Below are 22,543 nucleotides of genomic sequence, written 5' to 3' on the forward strand. Positions count from 1 at the left end.
CACCGGGAGGGAGGAGGAGGAGGAAGAGGAGGAGGAGGAGGAGGAGGAGGAGGAAAAGCAGGAGGACCCGGCTTCTGGCTTGTGTATTCTGACTTTCCCCATCCTACCACCCATGGAGGCTGCCGGGTCCTCGGCGAAAGCGGCCAAGGTCGGGGCAGGAAACGGGGGTAGCGAAGGGAGTCCTCCTCCTCCTCCTCCCCCTCCCCCTCCGGCTCCTCCGGGGTCCGCAGGGTCGGGGGATTCGGAGCCCGCCCATTCCTCGAGCCCCGCCGCGGGCCCGGGCTCCCTGGCCCCTTCGCCCGAGCTTCCCGATTACAAGCTCCAGGACTTCGATACGCTGGCTACCGTGGGTGAGTTTCTCTTTGGGAGGTCGAGGATGGATGGGCTTGGGGGGGTAGGAGCAGCGCGCGCAGAGCGGCATTGGGCTGTGCTCCCCCTCCCTCCCCCCATCCCGGGCGTTTAATTCAAACAAAGGCACTCTGTGTCGGGGGAACCGTGGAGCCCGCGGCTGCCGCCCCTTGCCGTCGCTCCCTAGGTAGTTTCACTTAAGGGTGTGCAGCCAGACAGCGAGCCGAGAGCACCGCACTTACCTGTGTGTGTGTGTGTGTGTGTGTGTGTGTGTGTGTCTGTGTGTGTGTGTGTGTGTGTGTGTGTGTGTCTGTGTGTGTGTGTGTCTCTGTGTGTATCTGTGTGTGTGTGTGTGTGTGTGTGTTTTCCCCGGTGCGGCTTGGGGCTTTGCCATCCTGGTCTTCCCTTGGGCATGGCCGCGTAGAAAAGAGGCAGGGGCTGGTGCTGTTTCAGATCATTGCAAAGGCTCTGGTCACCCCGAAGTTGGGAGCACTCCTTCCAACAGCCCCCACTTTCCTTCGGCCAACCTAGCATTTACTGCAGGACACCCAGTTCTGGCTTTCTGGCTTCTTCCACCTCTCTTCGAACTTCATTTGCTTCTTGGCCTTCAGGAACTGTCAGCTTTCAATAAACTTGATTTTTTTGTTTGGTTCTGCCTTAAGACAAAACTCGGATGAAGACCCTTGTTATTAAATGTGCAATTAACTGTGTAAAGGAGCGTGCATGTTAAGTATGAAAATATACGCAAAGACCCTTGTTATGAACTGTGCAAGCATGTCTAGTAAAAGAGTGTGCGTGTTAAATATTAAGGTATATGCTACATTGTTTTAAACCCGTATCCATGTTATAGTGAAGAGGTGAGAAGCTAGTAAGTGTTTAAAATGCTAGCCTGAAAGTGCCAGGTGTCACACCTTTATTTTTTGAAGAAGGAATTACATACCGACCAACCTTTCAAGGACTCTTCCTTCATTTTGTTTATGTTGGCTTTTTCATCTCCTTATTTGATTTTCATATTTTGTTTATGCTCTGGCTGTGTAGAATGATGTGGGCAGCTTGTAAAGTGGCAACCCCAGAGTTCATTTCTTTTCAGATAAGATTTTGACCCTTTGAAAGAACTTTGAGCTATGCAAACACACTAATTCCAAACTGTTCACACAAGTTTATTGCATCAGTCATAGTGCCCATTCTTTGCTAAGGGGACTGGGCCAAGATGTTGATAGTAAGAAAAACCATGGGATAAAGTAACTTATTGTTGGTATCGGCTCCTTTTCAATCTAATCTTGCGGGTATAGAATGGCAGGATTTTAAAGTTGGAGAGGGCCTTTAGAGATTATCTTGTCCAATGCCTTTATTTTACAGAGGAGGAATCAGCAATTGACAGAGAGGTTGGGACTTGCCCAAAGTCACACACAGGCGAGTTTATTGCAGAGCCAGGGCTAGAATTCATAATACCAGATTGTCATGCCAGTATTATTACACCACCTTTCCAGAAAGCAAAATTGTAAATCAGTTTGGAAGATATAGACTAGTCTGAAAGACGTTCTGAAAGGTCATTTAGGGTTCCAGGTTAGAGGGAGGGTCTTTGAAAAGGATGTATTTGTACTACGAGACAGAAAAAGTTGCATTTATCCATAAACTAATGATAGTGGCTCAGTTTTTATCTTCAGTTTGTTTCCCCCAAAGATGATTGAAAATAGGAATGACAGTTTGGGTGGATGAACAGCTCTATGGATTTATATATGTGTATGCTGGGAGCATAGAAGGAGGACCTATGGGCAGAAATGACCTCTAATCAGCAGTTAATACTGGGGAGAAGTCAGAGATGGAGAGATTACAGCACATGACAATGAGGGTCTTTGAGAGTTATTTGAGGGAACATTGAAGATATTAAAATCATGTAATGTTAGAGCTGCAAGCAATCTGAAGAATCATCAGGTTCAGGTTCCTTATTTTACTTATAAGGAAATACACACTGATATGTGAATTATGAGCCTAACAGTTTACTTAGTGGCAGGGCCAAGATCAGAACCCAATCCTCCTAATACCTGCTTCATGTACTTTGTCTCTATTCCACCACCCTTTTTAGTGTTGCTGTTTTAAGGTGCACTGAGCCTGAACCAGGTTGATGTGAGTTTCAGAGTTAATGTATTCTGTCCATGATAGGTGATCACGTGGTGTAGAACAGGAATAAGCCCTAAGAAATGTACCCTGAAGAAGGGATTTCTGTTTAGAACCCTTTGGAACACTAGGGGAATCTCTTTTGCTTCTGTATAGGCTGGCATATACCTCGCCCTTCTAGTTTTTGTTTATCTATACTATACACATGTAATTTCTACCCAGTAGAACGTATACTCCTTGGGGGTCAAAGATTTTTGATTTTTGGTGCTTAATAAATGCTTGTTGAATGATGTTGAATAACGTAAGTACTTTTATTTTACAACCTGGGCTAATCTTGATATAAAGGCTAATGAGTTAGGAGAATCTTGCACAAAAATCTTGACAGTTATTAAACATGGTTAGAGAATGACTTCAAAGAGGGCTCCAGAGAGTTTGGAATACCCAGGTTTCATACACACATAACTAGGCCTAGAAGAGTATTTGAAGTGTGCATATATACAAATATATAAAAATAAGACATTAATTAGCTTTCTTTTCTTTTTTTGGTCCAGGAAAACAACATTTCCTAAACCAATTTCCTCTTTCAAATGTTTCCTTCTTGCTTACTTAAAACTTTTCCTGTTTTAAAAATATTTTGGTCACTTAAGTGAAATGATGAATCACCATCAAGTATATCTGATCTAAGATTGTAAAATCCCTTACATCCTATTTCAGAAAGTTAGCTGTATAGTAATTCAATATTAGGCTGAGACAAAATGACTCCTAACATAAGTTACAGAGAGGGCATAGAAAGCTGGAATCCGAAAAAACAAAACAAAAAAATTAGAGGTTGTAAGTTATGTAAGCCAACCCATATTGAGAAAGCTTTTGTCCATAATTTCCAGGAAAGGATCATCTACCTGTCTCTTGAAGCTCTCTAGTGATGGAGAGCCCATAATCTTTTGTAGTATCCTTACTGAATTTTGGATGGTGTTAATTTGTTATACAATGTTTACCTATATTGAGCCACATTCTGTCTCCAGCTCCTTGCACCCATTACTCTCAGTTTTTCTTTCTGGGTCTAAGCAAAATGACTCAAATCCATTTTCCTTGTGATAGCTCTTTAAATATCCTCTTTGAGGATTTATCTTATTTCTATATGCTAAATATCTTCAGTTCCTTCAGTCTATCCTGTAGGAATCTCACCAACTTAGTCACCCTCCTCTGCACATGTTCTGCTTTGTTAGTGAAGTCCATTGTCCAGTTCTCCAGCATGAACAGTTCACTTTAGTGAAATTAATCTCCTTAGGCCATTTTATAGTCAGAGAGTTATTTAGGATCTTGAATAGATTAAATGGTTTGCCGGTCACGATTTGTCAGTTTGTACATGAACCCTGGTCTTTCTAGGTCGAACGTGAATTCTCTTATTCTCTGTTCCAACGCTGCATCTCTGTAAATCTTGAAGCACTGTATAAATGAGTTAATATTCTAGTTTTTATTGAGCTCTTTTTCTTTCTATGCATTTCTATTGTATTTTTTTCCTCGTACACTATGATTTAGTATTTATTTTATGTGGTTCATAGAATCAGACGTTGTGTGTGTGTATAGTGGATAGAGAAATTCTGACTAATAGCTGGTGTGAGGGTGGAGATTTAAACTCTGACTCCAATCTAGTATTCTTTTCCATTGTATATATGGCACCTGCCCTCCTAAGGGTAGGCTTAATAGAGTATATAGATAGAACTTTTGATGAATCTTGAAGGATCTATGGAATTTGTATAGATAAACAGATAGGCATTGCCTGGAAGGGAAATAGCAGGAACAAGGGAACAGAGGCAGGATTAAGTATGCTATAAGTATGGGTTGAAGTCTGCCTTTTAACACTTACTTGGCTGTGTGACCCTGGGCAAAGCACTTAATTTCCTATTACCCTTGATCAATGAAGGATTAGAGAAGGTGGGTATCTGCTTTGATAGATGGAGTTTCCTTGTCAAAAGATCCCTTTACTAACAGTCACAGATCTATTGTCTATCCCTATGACAGCATCGTACCTCTAGGGTCTTTACCCTAAATCTATCTAGCTATTACATTCTCCTTATTTTACAGATGAGGGAATTGAAATCTAGGGAAATTGAGTGTCTTGCCCAAGATCATGCCGGGAATTGAGTATTTGAGCTGAGATTAGAACATCTGAGTCCAGATTCCCCACTCTTTCCATTTGTGCCATATTACTATTCTTTACTTTTGTTGTTTCTCACATAGATTGGAAAATTCTTGAAGTCAGCTAGACACTGAGTCATTTATACTTTGCATAGCTACTGAACATAATAGTCCATCATCAATACTTGTTAATCTGATTTTTAAGTCATTACTGTCACAAAGAAGACTGATAGAAGGGAAGTAGCATAAAAAATGTCATCAGACTTATGTGTCTGGAAAATATGTGGGATGATTATAATACAAGGGATAACTGGTCAGCGTGTGTGTGTGTGTGTGTGTGTGTGTGTGTGTGTGTGTGTGTGTGTAATATTCATGTGATGTCAGGAGATCTAAGAGGAAGATCCTTAATATTAGCTCTGTCTTGTGCCCTCCAAAACTCCCCTCTCCTCCCTGTTCCCTGACTTTCCCACCCCCAGCTTAGAGGACATGGATAAATCCTAGAATGGGAAAGCTCAGTTGAGTTGCTCCATGGCTGTTTGAAGAAATGCCCACATTGGTGAGATCACAGATTCACCCAAGTATTGAAGCCACAGTTTACTTTGGCACAGGTGGTCACATAGATCTGCCAATGGTAAATTTTTTTTGTTTTTTGTTTTTTTTCTACTTCATTAGTCAGCCAGGCTAGAAGATAGAATTACTAAAGGAACTAAATATAGTATTAAGGTTAGAAAAAGTTGTAACTCTTCTCTGACATCTCATTCTCCATTCCCATGTCTTCTCACTCAGAACATGGAATGGAATTTTCTCTCATGTTGTTTCTTACAGTGTTTGTGAGCTAAAGCTAAAAATATTACGTATGCATTATGTATACAATTATCAATCACAGACATATGTGTATAACACATATACATACACATGTATACATATACCAATATACATACATAGGCATTCAAAGCCTTTCATAATCTAGCCCCATCCTACTTTTCCAGTCTTCTTACACCTAATTCCCCAACATAGACTCTTTGGTCCAGTGACCCTGGTTTCCTGGCTGTTGTATGAACAAGACACTCCATTTTCAGGCTCTGGGTATTCTTTTATCCCTATTCCTGGAACATTCTCCTTTCCCTGCTCCTACTGCTGACCTCTTTGACATTCTCTAAGTCCCTACTAAATCTCACCTTCTACGAGAACCCTTCTTCAACCCCTTTTAATTCTAGTGCCTTCCCTCTGTTAATTTTTTCCTATTTATCCTGCGTATAACTAGTTTTGTATATATTTATTTGCATGGTGGCTCCCTCATTAGATTGTAAACTCCTTCAGGACAGACTGTCTTTTGCTTCTTTTTATATTCTAGTGCTTAGCACATAGTAGGCACTTAATAAATGCTTATTGATTGATTTCTCTCTATACTTGCTATTTTGTTTTTGTGGTAATGTCTGCTACCGTACGTTAAGCACATACAAAAAACACTTAAGAGCAGACTGAAAGCTGCTTCAACCTTGGCTTCAAGGTACTTAAAGTCTGATGGAGAAAAAAATAGCACCTTTGGAATTCTAGGACTTTCATACCATGGAATTCTAGGATTTTTGTACCAGACTAGTGCCCTTTTTTTCTACTTCCCTGTGCTTCAGATGTACGCTTTGTAAACCAAGTTTTGGATCTCTGCTCAGTCTTCAATAAATTACACTATTAAATTATGCTCTTGAAATTCGTTATTTTTAATTTTGAGTTGAAAAAGGTGAGGTTTTTTTTTTTAATACATAATATCTCTTTGCCATATGTGTGGATTTGATATTACTTGAGGGTGGAGTAGGAAAGTTGATTCTTTGTGATTTTTGAGAGGCTAAAGGAAAGTCTTTTACCCCTAAATCTCCCACCATTAGAGAATCACTTCTTTTGTAGTAAATGTCTTGTTCGCCCATCAGTTCACTTTTAAAGGGCATATGTTTCTGGCTGGGGGTATAGTTTAGTGTGGATTAATCAAGAATTTATTGAATGACTACTACATGCCATATCCTGGGAATACCAAGACAGAAATAAAATACTCCTCGTCATTAGTCAAAGAGCCTAAGTTCTAGCTACAGAGACATACACATATTTAAATATATACAAAATATATGTTAGGTAATATTTGGTGGGGAAGGCACCAGGCATGCGGAAAAGTCTCATGTACAAGGTGGCACCTGTGCTAAGTTTTTTATTTTTATTTTTATTTTTTTTATTATTATTTTTTTAATTAAATTTATTTATTTAACTTTTAACATTCATTTTCACAAAATTTTGGGTTACAAATTTTCTCCCCTTTTATCCCCTCCCCCCTCCAAACACCAAGCATTCTAATTACCCCTATGACCAATCTGCTCTCTCTTCTATCATCCCTCTCTGCCCTTGTCTCCATCTTCTCTTTTGTCCTGTAGGGCCAGATAGCTTTCTATACCCCTTTACCTGTATTTCTTATTTCCTAGTGGCAAGAACATTACTCGACAGTTGATCCTAACACTTTGAGTTCCAACTTCTTTACCTCCCTCCCTCCCCACCCCTTCCCTTTGGAAGGCAAGCAATTCAATATAGGCCAAATCTGTGTAGTTTTGCAAATGACTTCCATAATAGTTGTGTTGTATAGGACTAACTATATTTCCCTCCATCCTATCCTGTCCCCCATTACTTCTATTCTCTTTTGATCCTATCCCTCCCCATGAGTGTCAACCTCGAATTGCCTCTCCTCCCCATGCCCTCCCTTCTATCATCCCCCCCACCCTGCTTATCCCCTTATCCCCCACTTTCCTGTATTGTGAGATAGGTTTTCCTACCAAAATGAGTGTGCATTTTATTCTTTCCTTTAGTGGAATGTGATGAGAGTAGACTTGATGTTTTTCTCTCACCTCCCCTCATTATTCCTCCACTAATGAGTCTTTTGCTTGCCTCTTTTATGAGAGATAATTTGCTCCATTCAATTTCTCCCTTTCTCCTCCCAATATATTTCTCTCTCACTACTTGATTTCATTTTTTTTTTTAAGATATGATCCCATCCTCTTCAATTCACTCTCTGCACTCTGTCTCTATGTATGTGTGTGTGTGTGCATGTGTGTGTGTGTGTACTCCCACCCAGTACCCAGATACTGAAAAGTTTCAAGAGTTACAAATATTGCCTTTCCATGTAGGAATGTAAACAGTTCAGCTTTAGTAAGTCCCTTATGACTTCTCTTTGCTGTTCACCTTTTCATGGTTCTTTTCATTCTTGTGTTTGAAAGTCAAATTTTCTTTTCAGCTCTGGTCTTTTCATCAAGAATACTTGAAAATGCTCTATTTCATTGAAAGACCAATTTTTCCCCTGAAGTATTATACTCAGTTTTGCTGGGTAGGTGATTCTTGGTTTTAGTCCTAGTTCCTTTGACTTCTGGAATATCATATTCCATGCCCTTCGATCCCTTAATGTAGAGGCTGCTAGATCTTGTGTTATCCTGATTGTTTTTCCACAATACTTGAATTGTTTCATTCCAGCTGCTTGCAATATTTTCTCCTTGACCTGGGAACTCTGGAATTTGGCCACAATGTTCCTAGGAGTTTCTCTTTTTGGATCTCTTTCAGGCAGTGTTCTGTGGATTCCTTGAATATTTATTTTGCCCTCTGGTTCTAGAATCTCAGGGCAGTTTTCCTTGGTAATTTCATGAAAGATGATGTCCAAGCTCCTCTTTTGATCATGGCTTTCAGGTAGTCCCATAATTTTTAAATTGTCTCTCCTGGATCTATTTTCCAGGTCTGTTGTTTTTCCAATGAGATATTTCACATTATCTTCCATTTTTCCATTCTTCTGTCTTTGTTCTGTGATTTCTTGGTTTTGAAAAAAGTCATTAGCCTCCATTTGTGCCATTCTAATTTTGAAAGAACTATTTTCTTCAGTGAGCTTTTGAATCTCCTTTTCCATTTGGCTAATTCTGCTTTTGAAAACATTCTTCTCCTCATTGGCTTTTTGTACCTCTTTTGCCAATTGAGTTAGCCTAGTTTTCAAGGTGTTAATTTCTTCAACATTTTTTTGGGTCTCCTTTAGCAGGGAGCTGATCTGCTGTTCATGCTTTGACTTCATGTCTCTCATTTCTCTTCCCAGCTTTTCCTCTACCTCTCTAACTTGATTTTCAAAATTCTTTTTGAGCTCTTCCGTGGCCTGAGCCCATTGGGTGGGCTGGGACACAGAATCCTTGATTTCTGTGTCTTTGCCTGATGGTAAGCATTGTTCTTCCTCATCAGAAAGGAAGGGAGGAAATGCCTGTTCTCCAAGAAAGTAGCCTTCTATAGTCTTCTTTCTTTTCGCTTTTCTGGGCATTTTCCCAGCCAGTGACTTGACCTCTGAATATTCTCCTCACACCCACCTTGCCTCCTGATCCTCCCAGCTAAAGTTTGGGGTCTGAGATTCAAATGCTGCTTCCAGCCTTAGGGCTTTTGGCGGGGGCAGGGCTGCTATTCAGTGTGAGATTAAGTTCAGGTGGTCAGGTTGGGGCAGGGCCGCCTCTCAGGCTCAGTTCCCTCAGGGGGTTTATGCACAGACCTTCCACAGTGGATTCAGGCTCCCGCCCCCTTGGGGAGCCCTGGTCTGCAGCCGCCTCTCAGCTTCCACCTCACCGGGGGGCCTGAGTTATGGGGGTACCCCACTCCCCTCTCGACCCGCCAAAGAGACTCTCTCACCGATCCCCATCACCTGTGGATGGAGGGACTTGTGCGGCTGCTGGAGATCCCGTCCCTGAAGCCTGCTTGGATCTGTATCTCTCGGTGCCGCGGCTGTGGCCGTGGCAGGTCTGGGCTGGGCTTTGTGTCTGCAGCGTGACGGACCTTTTGCGAGAGGTTTGCAGGTCCCTCTGTGGGTGGAGGGACCCGCGTGGCTGCTGGAGATCCCGTCCCTGAAGTCCGCTCAGATCTTTTCCTCTCGGTGCTGCGGCCGCGGCAGGGCTGCACTCAGCTCCCAGTCCCGGCGCCCAGTCCGCAGTGTGAAGGACCCCCAGCGAGAGGTTTGCAGGTCTCTCGGGAACAGAAATTTCCCTCGCTCCAATATTCCGTGGCCTCTGGGTGCAGAATTCGCCATGAGTTACTTCCCTGTAGCCGTTCTGTGGGTTGTAGGTTCAGAGCTATGTGTATGTGCGTCTTTCTACTCCGCCATCTTGGCTCCCGCTAAGTTTTGAAGAAACCAGGGGATTTTATAATTTGAAGAAGAGGGGAGAGCTCCTTCCAATCAGGGAGACAATATGGGTAGAGGCTCAGGGATAGGAGTTGGGACATTCTGTGTGATAAACAATAACAAAGGATCAGTTTGGCCATACTGTGGAGTGTGGTAAGGAGCATCATGTATAATAATCTGAGAAAGACTTGCTTTTTTTTTTTCTTGCTTAGAAGGAGTCAGCACAGCACAAAACATAAACTGAATAATTAACAGAGTGGGAAGGAAAGTTTGAAATGCTATCATTAGGTAAATGGAAATATCATGGTTTAGTAGGGAAGAACTTTTGATTTAGAGTTAAAGGATTTGGGTTTGCATTTTGTTTCTACTACTTATAAGCTAACAGTTTATGGCAAAGACACTTACCCTTTCTAAGTCTCAGTTTCCTTATCATTAAAATGAAGGTTTTGGACCAAATGATCTGAGGTTCCTCCAGTTCTGAATTAATGAAGTGGTTTGGCTACTGCCTTCAAGAGACTTGTAATTGAGTTAAGGAAACAACACAAACAAATGAGGTGAAGATAATAGGGCCAGGAAGTCAGGTGTAGGAACTTGGACTAATTTTGTTGACCTCATGTCCTTTGAAAAGACATGACATTTCCAGATTCGGAGGATGATATGAATAAAGACACAAAATCTGGACTGTGAATGGGATGTTTATGGAAACAAAACTAAAATAAAACTAAGGACAATCATTCATATTGGAGGGCAATTTGTTGACTGGGGAAGATGAGAAAGTCTTTAAGGATTTTATAATTTTAGGATCATATAGTAAATCTAGAAGGGACCTGAGAGGTCATCTAGGACATTGGTGTCAAACTCAGTAGAAATGATCTCTCAGAGCTGTATGTTGATTTAAAAAATCACAAATTAATATTATCTATGTTGTGTTTTTATTTATTTTATGAACCATTTTCCCAATTACATTTTAATGGGGTTCAGGCCACACTGGGAAGTTTTGCTGGCTGAATAGGATACCTCTGATGTAGCACAAACTCTTCTTTTTGTAGATGGGGAAATAGAGATCAGACATTAAATGGCTGGGTCTTTTTTTGCTCTAGATTATCCAAATACAAGTTCTCCCATAGAGAGTAAAACTGCAAATTTTTGAGTGAAATCCAGTCTGAATAAGTCAAAAGACTGATAATAGTTTTTGTAATACTTTGGAATTTAGAGCTGGAAAGGGCCTTAGATAATTTAGTTCTACATCTTCATTTTATAGATGTGTAAACTCAAGTACCAAGAGATTTTGACATTCCCAAGGTCTGAAAGCTTATCTAGATCCACATTCTCCTATCTTTTAAGTCATCTAGGTGGCACCTTGGAGAGACAGAGTGCTGGGCCTAGACTCAGGAAGACCTGAGTTCAAATATGGCTTCAGACACTTTATTAGTTACTTAACCTCTGTCTTCCTCAGTTTCTTCAACTGTAAAGTGGAGATCATAATAGTACCTACCTGCCATGGTTGTTATGAGGACCAAATTATAAAGCACTTGGCACGGTGACCAACAAACATAGTAGGTGTTTTAATACATGCTTACTCTTCTCTTTCTCCCTCCCATGCTCTCATGGATATACTATACTTTTAGGAAAATGTTTACTTTTTCTTGCTTTGTGTTACTTTTTACTTCTTTTACTTACTGTTTTAAAGTGTATATAATACCAAACTGCTAGTGTTTTATAGGTAGGAGCATTTGCTTTTACGAATAGTTAAGCGTATTGTTACTAAGCTTATGTTATTTGTAAATTTGCAAAGAAAAAAGTTTGCATTGACAGCATTTCTGACATACCTAAAATAGTTCTTTTTCGTAGTTTAGTAATCCTCTTTACAATTTTAGTTTGACCTAATTCTTTTATTAGCAAACAAATTTCTCCTTTTTGAGTTTGAAGTTAGAAAATCAAAATTATTACAACTTCTCAACGATGTGTTTAAATTATTGAAGTTTTACTGTATGTATACATAGAATAATCAACTGACATATCAGTGTGCAAAGGATATTTGGAATCAGAAGATTTAGGTTCAAATTTTGCTACTGCTACTCATTGCTTATGTAGCGTTGACTTAATATAACATTTAACCTCATCTCGGTCTTTTTCTTTATCTATAAAATTAGGGAGTTGAATCCACTATCGTGAACCATGATACCAGACTGGCCATAAAGCCTTTCATCTCTTACAGCCTTTGATCCTAGATAGGCTTTCAAAGTATTTTTACATAAATTATCTAATCTGATGAGTGTATATTTGGTGTAATGGATAGACAGCTGGCATTGTCGCCTTTTACACAGACTGTATTGTTCTCTCAAAACTTTCTTCATATTTTTAGTTGTATAGCGACTGCTAATCTACATTGACAGCAAAATTTTACTCCCAAAACAAATAAATTAAATTGTTATTTAGTGCAGATATATGTATGTATGTGTATGTACATATGTGTATATACACACACACATATATACACATGAGAGGTGTTATTGATTAGAACTGAGCTGAACTTTTTATTTAGTCTGGTAGTTTCTAGGTGACAAAATTGGTAAGACAGCTGATGTTACGTGAATGGATGTCTAATTGAATTTTCTGACTACTTAGTGTCTCATACAGTACCTAGAAACAGACCTCAAAAGATTAGGCAGAAGGGAAGATTCAATGAACAGAAACTTTTTAACCTGTGTTCCAATCTTCTCTTCCTTCCTCTTTTCTGGTTCCCATTTCTACTTAAAGGAAAGGTGGAGAAAATAAGTAAGAGAAATTCTGTTTTTGAAAGGAATTTTAAAATGGCAAATGGTTGCTTAGGTACTGAGATCTCCACAATCAGAACCCTCCCCCACTTCCTTTTGCCTGGAGAGCATTGGAAGTCAGAATGTGTTTTCCCTTTGAAACAGTGGTGTAAATGATGGTTAGATGCAGATGAAATCACAGGGAAATGTCATTTGGTTAACAAAGTTGATGAATTATAACAACGTGCTTGGTTTTTCGAAACTATTACTAGAAATAAAAATTACAGATTCAGTAGGATGTCCTAGAACACAAACTCCCTTCTCCCTATATGTTGGTGGGACACTCCTTTCCTTCCCTTCTGGAGAAAGTAAGGCTGTGTGGGATTCCTTGGTTTTTCTTTTCTTATACTTAGAGGGTTCTCTGTTTTTCTCAGGACTATCACCTACCCGTAGTGATCTAGGCCTGCCAGCTTTCTTCTTTCACTCCTACTGTTGGTGACCTTGGTTATGTGAGCCTAAGGAAAATGTTCTTTCCCTAAGCCAGGCCTGGACTCTGATCCACTTTTGAGAGCTAGTATTTGAGAGAATGCCATTGCTGCTTCATCATAGGTGCTGAAGAGACTGGTATCACTCTTATTTTTATCATACTTTATAATGTAGATAGAACAGAGGAATAAAAGGATGCTTGCTACTGTGAGGGGTACAGTTGAAGTATGTATTAGTGAGGCTTTTGTGGACTGCCCTAGGAACCAAACCATCATCTGAAATAATGGAGATTTGCTTCCATTTCCCCTAAGAAACAAGACTTTGCTTATAAAATTGGGAGCTACTTTTACATCCAGTCAAGCCATTTATTAATCACTAGTTATGTTCCAGGCACTGTGCTAAGTGCTCCAAATACAAGGATGATTCTTTTAACATGTTTTGCCTCTAAATGTAAAATTTCATAGCTGGGGAAGAAAGTTGAGTTTATTATATTAAACTATAATAGTGCTTTGCAAATTGAATGGTAAATACTGACATAGATAAATCTTCTTCCTTTCATTTCTCTTTGTTTGGATGTATATTTTCTCTTGTAGTTTCTGATAGCTTCAGATCACTGAATTTTGGTCATCAAATCCAGTCTCTACCCTAAATGTGAACTTTTTTTTTTTTTAATAATGTCCCATCTCTGTTGGGTTGTTGTTAAAAAGTACTGGGATTTAAAGTTAGAGCACAGTACTTGGACGATCTCAGGCAAGTCATTTCTTTTCTCTGGGCTTGACTTTCTTCATCTATGGGATGTTGGACTAGACGAGGTTCCTTCTAACTGTTAATCTGTGATCCTATGAGTGCAGAACTACCATCACCTACTTTGGGTAATATCTTTCCTCGTAATAAGGAATTTACTACCTATCAAGGTAGCCCATTCTATTTTAATCTTATAACTTTTATGGAAAAGTAGAGAAAAAAAAATTTCCCCTTTACACATCCTGTGCCTTTTTTTTTTGAACGCTCTTATGTCCCTTTAGTTCACCATCTATGGAAAGTGGTAAAGTGGATTGCATTTGTTTAGAAAGGTTAAAGAATATTGTAGAAGCTAGCATTTGTGTCACATAACCTATTATCTCCGTCTCTTGCCATCCTTTCAGTTTTTTGTTTCTTTCTCTTCCAGTTCATTCATTAGGTTGACTTACAAGTTTCTTTATCTTCCAGTCATTGATTACTTTCACTTTCCTATGCGCAGTGCCAGAACAGATGCCCCTGGAATTTTAAGCCTTATGTTTATTGAGAAGGTCTAGCTCAGGGGTGGAGAACCTGCCCAGCTTTCCCAACCCTGGTGTAGTAATTACTCAGATACTCTTTATTTTCTTGAGGGAGGAAAAAAATCTTAAAGTGAAACTGATCTCTTAATTTCCTGAGAAGGTGTGGTTAAGCATTGTATTTCTGAAGTGTTTGTATTCTATTCAGAACCAAGTTTAACTGAATGAATACTAATATGAACTTTTGCCATGTTGGTTTATGAAAGCTGGTGTTGTCATTGTGGATAGATGGTTGGTCCTGAAGTAATGAAAACCTATGTTCAAATCCTGTCTCTGATATATACTAGCTCTGTGACCACTGGCAAACCACTTAACCTCTCAGTTAACTTAACTTCCAAACCACTTAGCTTCCCAGTCAGCTCTGTAGTACTGTGTTAAGAGGAGTTACTGATCTGGACCAGTAGAGGAAGACTAGTTTCCACATTGGGCGTTCTTTCAGACCATTTTTTAAAAATTAGTAGTATTAGTTGTCTCTTTCCATGGAATAAAGATTTTTTTACATAGAAATCATAGGAGTAGTACTGGTTAATAATATTTTAAAATAATTTTTATTGCTATCTTCTGTTTCTTATATCATCATAGTTATTCCAGCTATCTGTTCCCCTCCCAGAGAAACATCTCAAGAAACAAACAAACAAAAAATTTTTGATAGGGGGGAAAAATCAAGAGTTGGTCATTAAAAAGTCTGAAAAACACGTTCAATATATAATACCTGTGGATCTCTCACTTCCTGGAGGGGAGCAGTTGTATCTTTTCATATCTCTTCAATTAAGTCCTGTTTGGTTTTTATAATTTTGTTACATTCACTTTTGATTTTTTTTGGTGTGTAGTTCTTTCCATTTATATTGTGTTGTAGTTACTTTGTATATTGTTTTCTTGGCTCTGCTTACTTCACTTTGCATCTGTTCATATAGATCTTTACATCATTCTTTATATTTAGTACATATCTTGAAGCACAATAATATTCTATGATATTCATGTACCACAATTTATTTCCAATTTTTAGCCATCCTAAAAAGTGATAGTGTAAATATTTTGGTGTATGTGGGGGCTTTCTTTTTACTAATGGTTCTCTTGGGAGGTATAAAACCAATAATGGAGTTCCTGGCACAGAGAGTTTTAAAATATTTTATTTATTTGAGCCATTTTATTTACATAATTCTAAATTACTTTCTAAAACTGTTGTACTATTTCATAGCTCTACCAACAGTGAATTACTGTGTCTATCATTCCATCTCCCCATCAACATTTATTATTCCATTTTTTGGTCATTTCCCCCCAACCCCCCCCCCCCCCCCACCTCAGTTTGCAGGGTGTGAGATGAAACTTCAGGGTTGTTTGGATTTACCTTTCTGTTATTATTAGTGACTTGGAGCATTTTTTCAGGTGCTTGTGAATACTTTGCTGCTCTTTTGAGAACTGTTTGTTTATCTCCTTTGACCATTTATCTGTTGGAGAATGGCTATTATATGTTTATACACACCTATTTCTGTAATATATACACATGTGAATAGATTGTGTATATATTTTGGATTCTAACCCCTTATCAGAGGAATTTGATACAAAGATTATTCCCCCCTCCCATTTTTCCCTTCTCTTCCTGGGTATATTAATGTTGTCTGTATAAAAGCTTTTCATTTTCAAGTAATTGAAGTTCTTTATTCTGTCTTATATAAAATTGCATTTATCTGTTGTTTGGTTAAGAATACATCTATTTTCCATAGCTCTGAAAAGTATATGATCTGTTTCTCACCTAATTTTTTTATAGCATTATCTTTAATATTAAGGTCACATAGCCACTTAGAATGTATTGTGGAATATGGTGTAAGGTGTTGGTTAAAGCCTAATTTCCATTATCTTGCTTTCCAATTTTTCTAGAAGTTTTTATCATATAGGGAGTTTTTTCTTAGGTAATTTGTGTTTTCCATTTTATCAAATACTAGGTTATTGAGTTCAGTTGTTTCTGATTTTCTCATGACTAGTCTATTCTCTTCTTTGTCCATTTTTTAATCATTATGAGATGGTTATGGTGACTTATGCTTTGTAATAAAGTTTGGGGTCTGGAAGGGCTTTGCCTCCCTTGTCCCTACTTCTTTGCATCATATTGATATCCTAAATATTTTGTTTTTTTCCAAATGGATTTTGTCATTTTATCAAGTTCTATAAATAAAGTATAACATTGGTAATTTTATTATGACATTAAAAATGTAAATTAATTGGGGTAATTTTGTCATTTTTATTATATTGACATGGCCTAGCCATGAGCACTGAATATTCCACCAACTATGTAAGTTGTTCCTTATTTCTTTAAGGAAGACTTGGCAATTAAATCTATTCAAGTCTTTTTTTGTGTGCTTTAATAGGTTGATCCCCAGATATTTTGCATTTTGTAGTTATTGGAGTAAGATTTCCTTTTCTATTATTGCTTCTTATTTTGTTATTATTATATAGAAATGTAGCTAATTTTTGAGGATTTGTTATGTAGCCTGAAACTTGTCTTGACTAATATCTTTGCTGATTGCCTAAATTTTTTCAAGAAAACCATCACTATCACAAGGAGATAGGATAATTTTTACCTTCTCTTTACCTGTCTTTTTTCCTTTAACTTATTTCTCTTGTCTTACTGCTTTTGCTAGCATTTCCAGAACTACATTGAATAATAGTAGGGGACTGGGCATCCATCGTTTACTACTGGATTTGTTGGAAAAGGTTCTAGTATATCTCCGTTGTATAAGATTCTTGCTTTTGGTTTTAGAGAGATACTTTTTTATGATATTTTAAAAAATATCCCTCTGTCCCTGTTCTTTGTGGGGCTTTTAGCATAAAAGAGTTTTGTACTTTGTCAAAGACTTTTTTTATATCTGTTATGGCCATGTAATTTTGGCAGTTTTGGTTTTTAATATGATCAGTTATGTTGATTGTTTTCCTAATATTGAACCATTCTTTTATTGTTGGTAGAAATCTTACTTGGTCATAATGAATGATTTCTTGGATAAATACTTCATAAATCTTGGATATAGTTCTCTTTTTTGTATTTTATCTTTCCCCATTTTAGTCATTAGGACTATATTTGTTGCATAAAAGAATTTTGGTAGAATGCTTTCTTAATTTTTTTGAGAATAATTCATGAAGCATAAGTACAACTATCCTCTAAAAGTTTGAATTCTGTGAATTTCTAGGGATGAAGAAATCTTTTCTTTGGTAGTTCCTACAGAGGTATATTTATTTACTTTCCTAAGATTGGATTTTTTAAAATCAGTATTTGGTCTTCTGCACTAGGCTGTAGGATTGGGTTTTGTGCATCTGCTAGTGAAACTTTGCTGTTAGTAATGTTGTATGGGGGGGAAAGGTATTGAGTGAACTCAGGGGCAGTGAGCACCAAATTATGTTTTTTGTTGTTGTTGTTTTTTTTTAGTTCTTTGGATAATTGTAGATGTTTTAGACCTTGGAGACTGCTGAAGTTACTTTATCTTTGGTGAATGAATTCTGGTTTGGAAAGGTTTGAGAGGTTGTGGGGGAATCAGAGAAAATGTCTAGGTTCCATCTTATTTACATGACCTGGTTAATAATATTTTGTTGGCAAATAAATCATCAGATTTGAAAACTTTTAATTCTTTCATTCCCACTTTTCTAAATTACCTTGGTAGAACTCACAGTTTTGCAATTTCAGAACTGGACAGATCCTTGGAGATCATCAGTCTGACTATTTAATCTTACAGATGAAGCAGCAGACCCAGGAGAGTTGTGGGTTACTCAGTGATTTATTGCTAGTTAGTGAAAGAACTTGAATGAAAATTTAGGTCTTTTAGCTTCTAAGCCAATATTGGTTTTTCCATTATTCCATATTGTAGAGCCAATACCATTTGTATAGTATATCTAATTACCATAAAAGAATGTTTAAAAGGTACTGCTCTAAAATCTCATATGCAGAGATTTTGAGCATTCGACACATATTACTATCTTTGTGGATAATCATCTCCCACTACTTGTTTTGTTTTCCTATCCTTAGATTGATCAATCACTGACACTATAAGAGTATGCTATAAATTCTTTCTTGATTCTTTCATCCCCATTCTCTTCAACTCTGCCATACCCATGTCCTATTCAAGCCCTGCCCATTCTTGGAATTTCTATTACATAGTAAACAAACTAGCCTTCATTAGATGTCACTCTCTCCTTATATTCTTTCCATCTACTAGTCTTTTTTGAGCTCTGGCTCAATGCGGATAAAACTTCATCCCTAGCTATTTTCTCCAGCTAGCACTGACTGTATCTTTACTCAGTCTTCCTTCTGGTCCTGGAGGAGAAGGTACTCCTTGCTTCTCCCTGCCACTTCCAGACCTCCGTTTTTTGAAATCACGTAATCTGTATCATGGTGGCTATTGTGTCCTAGTCCTCAAGTCATTCTCCCTCCTTTCTCAAGAAGTTTAGTACCTGGCTTGCCTTTTCTCCCCCTGCGCTCAACTCTTATAGTAGAAAACTTCAGTAACTATGCTCTTTCAAATTTTTTAACCTTCCAGTTCTTCAGTCTCCTTAAATTCCAGGATCCACTCCCTCCTAGGTCATACACAGGCATAGTCATACCATAGTTCTTACTCACAAGTGTTCTCCTTCCTTAATTAGATAACACAGATGACAAACAAAATAACTCCAGCCTTCCTCAGTATGACCATAACTTTTTGTTACTCCTTGTTTCCCTACATCTCACCCCTCCTAAACCAATATGTGATATGCTGTCATCTTTACTTCTTATCAGTCCATCTCTGAATAGAGTTTGCATGTATCTCTGCCCTAATTATAGTTTCCTCCTTTTCTTATCTTGACCTATACTATCCTCTTCTCTTAAGTTCCTAAGTTCTCTTTGGCCTATAGCTACCAATCTCTTGCCAAACCTCAGCCCTGGATTACTACCACATTCACCTCCTTCACTCCTACTCACGTGTAGCTTAATAGCACTGAAGTACATAACCATGCTGAATGGTAATTGCATTGTAAATTTATTTGATCCAACCTCAGATGTGCCCTCACTACAATAAGGACATTCTTTTATTCCTCTCTAGTTCATTCCCTATTTCACTGGCCATAGCAGCTATGCTAGACCTTCTCTTATCTACTCAGTCATCCTATATTGTCCCTATCTTAATTTCTCTCAGCTGAGGGTATGGCCATTTAATGTGAACCCCCTTGTTTCTTCTATCTCACAACCCCTTTCTATCCCCGCCCCCACCATGGGTTTCTTCTCTTTTCCCTGTCTTTAATAGAGATGGCCCTTTGCCTAGGTCAACACTTCCACTTGCCCTTTATCCTCTCCCCTGTATTGTTTATGTCAGATTGCATCCCTATTCCTCTGTTTCTCAAATCTTTTACCTCTCTCTTAGTTCCTTTTCTGCTGCTTTCAAACATGCTCAAGTCTTACCTATTCTTAAAACCTTCACAAGATCCAGCCATCCGCTCAAGTTGTCATCTTGTATCTCACCTCTCTTACTTGACCAAACTCCTGGAAAAAAATAACAACAAAATCCTGTCTACTCAGCTCTACTTCCTTTCCTCTCACTCCTCAGGCGTTTGAACTCTGTCTTCTAAACTCATTATGCAACTGAAACTTCTCTCTCTAGAGTTGCAAAAATCCTCTTAATTGACAAGTCTAATTATCTTCTCAGACTTCATCCTTCTCAATCTATCAGCTGCCTTTGACATCATTGACCAGGCTCCTGGATACTCTTTTTTTTCTCAGATAATACTTTTCCCTATTTCTCTAACCTAACAGCTCTTTCTTATTCTCCTTTGTTGGTTTTTCTATCCCCTTTGCTCCTCACAACTGTATCACTCAAATCCATTATGAGCCCCCTCTTCTTTCTGTGTTCTCCCTCTTAGTGGCCTCATGACCTCCTAGGGGTCCCATCATCTCTATGCAGATAACTGCTGGATCTATATAACCAGCATTTTCGTCAAAGCCAGGTCCCAGTCCACTGTATGTTTTCCTAATTTGAGGGTACTAAGAGCCTACCTGCCAAATGTGTCTTCTCCCACTGGCCTACCATGACACTAGGCTTTTGGCAATTATCTTGAAAAGCACTAAGGTTACTTCTTTGGTAATCAAAAAGTTGAAGCCATTATTTCCGGAAGACTTCTGTTTAAGATTTACTTTAACTAGAAGAGAAAAAGGTTTTATTATATCCTTCCCTCATTACTATTGTCAGATCCTCTATTTATTACCTACAAACAGATAGCTTGATCATGAGATGACAGATAAATTTCATGGTGGGGAATGGCCACAAAGCCTTGTATAACCAGTCAGGGTAACAGCTGGATATTATCATGGTCAGCAGTCACTGGGAGAAAGTTAGTTAAAAAACAAAAACAAAACGAAACAAACCATTTAGCTCATCACTGCTATACTTGAGCATAAGACTCAGATTCTCAATAATGAGACTGAGAGCAGATCTGGAGTTGCAAAAGCCTAACAGTCATTGTAGGAAAGTATTACTCCTTCTGACTGAAATAATTAAGAACAACTTTGTCTTTCTTCTCCTTATAATAGCTTTATTACAACATAGTTGTGGTGCCACCCCCTTTTGATTATTTCATGATCCAGTGTGTTAGAGATGACTGTGATTTGAACTTGATTGGCTTTTGTCCTTTCTCCTGAGTCATAATTTTTCTTTCCATGATTGTTCTAAAGACCAGCTGATAACTCTTTAGCACACAGCTCCTTTCTCTAGTGTACTCAATACTTTCAGACACACTTCAAGCAGTTGTGCCCATCTGCCACAGGACAGATGGTAGCAGCAAGTGTTGGGGAAAACAAGGCAGCTGTCACCTGCTCTCGAATTCTCTTTCTATCTTTGTTATGCACTGTACTTGAGCTGCTTTGAGAATTTAAAGACTATCTTCTTTGAAGGGTATGAGTAAATAAGAAATTTAAATAAGTTAAAAAAAAACATTTTAAAGTGTGTGTAGGAATCAAAAAATGAAATCTTGAATCATCTCCCTATGATTGTGACTTCTTATCACCTTCTTTCATATTGTGGACCTATGAAGTCCATTCTTTCCAGAGCTCTGTGTATGTGGTTTGAGGATGTTACTACTTCTCCCAAATAAATATACAAATACATATAAGCAAGCATCATACATACACTTTAATAAAACTGTTAATTCATCAGCATTGGTCCACCCTCCTGAGATGCAGTTTGCAATACAATCATACTTCATCTATTGTTTCTTTTTTCCATGTCTTCCCATAAGTCTTCCATGGGGGATCCCTACAACATTCTAAAATCCACCTCCTAACCCTCTTGATTTATGGGTATCAGTGCAACACAGTAGGTAGGTGTCAATTCAATTCACTATGTGTTTACTAAACATCTGCAGTTTGACAGACAAATAGGTGCAGGATGCTGCACAGCTAAAGACAGAACTTGAATGGTACCTTGCCACCATTACCCTACATACCACTGGGTGGATGGTGCATTGAAACACATATAAATAAATACAAAATAATTGGCTATGGGATGGGGTGGAGATATGGGGGATTATAAAGGGTGCCTTGAGTTGGGTCTTGAACTAAAGATTACAAGAAAAAAGGTGAGTGGGGTAGAGCATATCAGGCATAAAGGACAGCTTGGACAAACACATCAAGGTTAGGAGATGGAATGTAATATGGAACTGCAAGTAGTAGTGGAAAGTAGAGTATGTCAGGTAGACTACTGTAAAGACATTGAAATGCCAAACCAAGGGATCTGTATGTTATCTTAATGGCAATAGGAAGTCATTGAATCTCTGATTAGGAGAATGCCGTGGTTAGTTAGGTCCGTGATTTAAGAATATCAGTCTTGCAAAAGATAAATTGGAGAGGGGGAAACTTGGATTGAGACAAGGAGATCAGTAGTCTAGGGGTTAGAAGTATGATGGTGACCATGGGATTAAAGAGGAAATAAACATAATAGATTTGTGGAGGTAGGACTTGTAGGACCCAGAAATTGACTAGATATGAGAAGTAAGAGAGAGTGGAGAGTTATTTAACTCTGAGGTTTGGAACTTGGGTGACTGGAAATATGGTAGTGTCATTATCAGATACAAGGAAATTAGAAAGATGGGTAGATTTTGTGTGGAAAACAATGAATACTGTTTTGGTCATGTTAAGTTAGTACATCCAGGTTGAAGATATGTAACAGACAGCTAGTGATGTGGGACTAGTGCTCAGAAGAGAATGA

At 38.4% G+C, this 22,543-nt stretch overlaps 1 protein-coding gene across 2 annotated transcripts in view; it reads left to right on the top strand.

The window, feature by feature from the left end:
- The window catches only part of PRKX (protein kinase cAMP-dependent X-linked catalytic subunit), a 140,852-nt gene continuing 118,309 nt past the window's right edge, over positions 1-22,543 (top strand). Inside the window, exon 1 of one of the 2 annotated variants that reach the window (XM_072614463.1) lies at positions 1-350. In XM_072614463.1, coding sequence (XP_072470564.1) covers positions 113-350 — 238 coding nt within the window. In that variant the 5' untranslated portion in view covers positions 1-112. The remainder of the gene's footprint in view (positions 351-22,543) is intronic. The other variant, XM_072614464.1, reaches the window with a different exon arrangement.

The sequence above is a fragment of the Notamacropus eugenii genome, chromosome 5, assembly GCF_028372415.1.
Source record: "Notamacropus eugenii isolate mMacEug1 chromosome 5, mMacEug1.pri_v2, whole genome shotgun sequence".
NCBI lineage: Eukaryota > Metazoa > Chordata > Mammalia > Diprotodontia > Macropodidae > Notamacropus > Notamacropus eugenii.